This window comes from Barbus barbus (assembly GCF_936440315.1).
Source record: "Barbus barbus genome assembly, chromosome: 20".
NCBI classification, from domain to species: Eukaryota; Metazoa; Chordata; class Actinopteri; order Cypriniformes; family Cyprinidae; genus Barbus; species Barbus barbus.
The window spans coordinates 29,672,385-29,676,065 of record NC_136748.1 but is presented as its reverse complement, the minus strand read 5'-3'; the positions used below and the strand labels follow the sequence as shown (position 1 = coordinate 29,676,065).

At 43.3% G+C, this 3,681-nt stretch overlaps 1 protein-coding gene across 1 annotated transcript; it reads right to left on the bottom strand.

The window, feature by feature from the left end:
- Window positions 1-1,029: 1,029 nt before the first annotated feature.
- LOC306886794 (zona pellucida sperm-binding protein 3-like) lies at window positions 1,030-3,385 on the bottom strand (the record flags this gene model as incomplete). The annotated part of the gene is made up of 8 exons (XM_079444099.1): window positions 1,030-1,037; window positions 1,525-1,616; window positions 1,677-1,759; window positions 1,844-1,961; window positions 2,087-2,264; window positions 2,329-2,432; window positions 2,519-2,637; window positions 2,849-3,385. 8 exons carry the CDS (start codon window positions 3,383-3,385, stop codon window positions 1,030-1,032), a joined length of 1,239 nt encoding a protein of 412 aa, XP_079300225.1.
- Window positions 3,386-3,681: the final 296 nt, after the last annotated feature.

Here is a 3,681-nt window from a genome sequence, read left to right as displayed (position 1 = left end):
TGATGACGAAGAATTTACAGAGCAGTGACAGTGTTCTATGTTATTACTTTTGGGGGTTTTAGGTCCGATAATTAACACCCGTTTTGTTTCAAAGTTTAGCAGTAAGAAATTACTCACCCAGTTTATTATATCGACTATGCATTCCGTTAGTTTCTCAATCTGGTGTCTTTCACCGGGCTGCGAAGAAATATAGAGCTGAATGTCATCACCATAACAGTGAAAGCTAACACGGTGTTTCTTGATATTTCCCAAGGGTAACATGTAAAGCGTGAAAAGTAACGGCCCTAGTACTGAGCCTTGAGGAACTCCATACTGCACTTGTGATCAATATGATAACCCTTCATTCACTGCTACAAATTTATGGCGCTCAGATAAGATTAGCAGTTTTAACCATGCTAATGCACTTCCACTAATGCCAACTAAGGTACACACATTTGGCCCAAAGAAGGTATCCTATGGTGGATGAAGGCTTCCTGCGTGTTCGGTCTTTTCAATATGCAAAGTTCTTCAATTTAAATTAAACTCTAATCTGACTCCATTTTATTTAATCTGACTCCAACTTTCGCTGGTAATTTACTCACCCCCATGTCATCCAAGATGTCCATGTCTTCCTTCAGTCGAAAAGAAATTAAGGTTTTTGATGAAAACATTTCTCCATATAAATGGACTACAATGGGACCCAAACGGTTCAAGGTACAAATGACAGTTTCAGTGCAGCTTCAAAGGGCTTTAAACGATACCAGATAAGGGTGTTATCTAGCGAAACGATCGGACATTTCAAAAATAAAAACGTTTAAGTTTTATAAGCACAAATGCTCGCCTTATTCTGTGAGGCGCGTTCGTGACTTCACGTAATACGCAAATACGTTGAAAAGGTCATATGATCCAAAGTAACTACCTACTTGAGTAGTTTTTTTTTTTAACTCTTACTCAAGTAACCATTCAGACTATTACTCTTACTTGAGTAAATATTTCTGGAAGTATTTTTATTTGAGTACAGTTTTTGGTTACTCTACCCACCTCTGGAGGTCACTCACCTGGACACCAGACAATTCAAGGTTCAACTTCAGTTAAGTATTCAGCCATTTAAGAATGACTAGTCTACTGCACAAACCCCAGCACAGGTTCGGCACACCAAATATTAAACTGAAATTTGAGACACCTGCCAATTACCTGAATTAAGAGCAACGCCTACAAATAACCCACCACTTCTATTAAACCGTTCACAGTAGGTCAGTCTTTAAAAGGTTATTTTCCTACCAAGAAGGAACCTTTCCTTCTGGAAAGAGAATAGGTACAGTAGGACTACCCGTTTCCTACAGCACTCTCAAATCAAAATTGGAGAAAAACACAAAACCAGAAACAGTTTTTCCACCCCATTTATTGAAAACCAGCTAAAGTCTTCGGTCGCTCTTGAACCATTACAGGACTGAGTGATGCCTTCCCTTCCCACTGAACACCTAGAGAAAGCAGACGGTTAAATGGAGCACTTGAGTGTCAAATAAGCTTAAATCAGCAGCCTACCTCCAAAAGGAGCAGCAGGAATTCCACCATCAGGACCACATGTTGAGTCACAGCAACCACAAGCCTGGTGGCTCCCATCAGCACCAAACCACCTGCAACGAGAAAAATCAGACACGGCACCTTCAACTTGTTCTTAAGCAGCATGAACATACCCATTGGCAAAGGAACAGGATTTGTGGAGAGCATCACTGGGTGCAGAAGCAAGAGTGGCCTTCAGAATACACGTTATGTAGATCTGCAAGAGACACCACAGGTAAGAGATCACAAACCCAGAGCAGACGGAAGAGTAAAGCAAATTCATACAACACTCAGTACATACAGAAGGACTGGATGGCTCCTTGAACATGAAGGCCTCCAGCTGGAACTGGATCTTGTCTTTCTGGGTTTGAGGCATGAAACGAGAGCTGGAAGGCGTGACCTTAGCATCCACAAGACACCTGATGATTAAAAAAAAACCCTCAATGTCAACTGCAGCATCTACCTTACCCTAATTCTCAAGTGGTTACAAGGAGCAAGCTCAATCAACTGGCGATTTGGTTAGCATCTGGTGACATGAACACACCCATGATTCTCAATGAAGAAATATCTCGGAAGGGTGGTCACATCGGGTTCTTGAGTGGCCACACAGTGGTCCACAAACACACGCAGTGGGACGTGGTTGTACACCTTCACAGACGCCTCAATATTAATAATGTCACCCAGGAAATAAGTGTGTGAGGGCCTCTCATAGGACCAGTCATCTGCGAGGAGGAAGAACTGTTTAGGCACAGCCTCATTCAGAAGGTCTAAAGAAACTGCACCAACCCATCATGAGCTTCAGGGAGAACAGCAAGACTTCCTCGCCAACCTCCGTTGAAGCATAAGGGACCCAAGTTGGCCTCAAGGCATTACCGCTCACAGTATGAAACCTGCAGTTCAAGGAGGAACCAAACAAATGGCCTTCGAGTTACACCACCACAAGCAGCAAGGCCACACGTCACAAAAGGTCACTTACCTTTGGTAGTGGCATTGGACACCAACAACTGCACCATCTGCACGAGTAATCGGAGTGCCAGCGAGTGCATCAGGTGTGTAGGTAAGAGCAAAGGTGTAGACAAGCTCATCCTCGGTCATCTGTAAGAGACTGAATGCATTACCAAGAGGATTCTCAAAAATAATTCCAAAAGGAGTCTTAGCAAGTCGCACCATAAAATCACTTGGTTCACCTGAGTGAACAGTTCCACTAAAGAACGGAACTGTCCCATGGATGTTAGAGGTTCAGGGAACCATTGATACCAAAGAACCTTTGTTTTAGTAGTGTGCAGCATAATATAGTAAGATTTACCATTAGCACACTGTTGCAGTCCTGCAGTTCATACTCAAAATAGAGCACCCTGGAGCCAGGGACCCAACCGACAACAGGACATCCTCCCAAAGTCAGACCAGATGGCTGGATCAGCTGACCATTGCTAAACAAGTCCTGCTGTACCTCCACATGAACCCGATTCTCACCGCATTGAATAGCTACACTACTGGGAGTCACAGGTTGCCTCAACTGGAAGTCCACCGCCACCTCGCTCTGCACCTCTGGAACAATGGGAAACCTCCAGTCCAAAGGCTTGACTGGACCCTGCAACACCTGCTTCTCCTGAAGACCAAGAGGCTCTTGTGCAAATCCTCTGGAGTCAAGATCCTGAAACTGAGAAGCCTTTTGCAAAGGGTTCCAGAACCCTTGAGAAGAAAGAGCAGGACCTCTGGAAACTTGATCAGATTGCGGCTTCGTGCTGCTTGGACTTTGATTGTATCTCAAACTTCCCCATGCATGCTTCAGATCAAATGCCACAATCACAACCAGCACTAACACACCATGGAAAAGACCCATCCTAACAAGCATTGAAACTATACCACAATAATTCTTGTCTTTGCCATTAAGTATAGCTTTGAATTTAGGTGGCTCCTCCCCTTTCAGCTTAATTGCTTGCCTTTGATTCTCCTCTGGACCTGTAGAGTTTATGCATTAGAAAATGAGAACGGGTTCTAAAGAGTCATTAGCCAATAGAAAGCTTGATATGGATCTGAGGGTTTCATCTACACTCATTCACAATTTTCACAAGATCACACAAATAATAGAGATTTTTCTCTTTTTAAGAGTTGTAGTTTATTATAAGAACAGCTCTG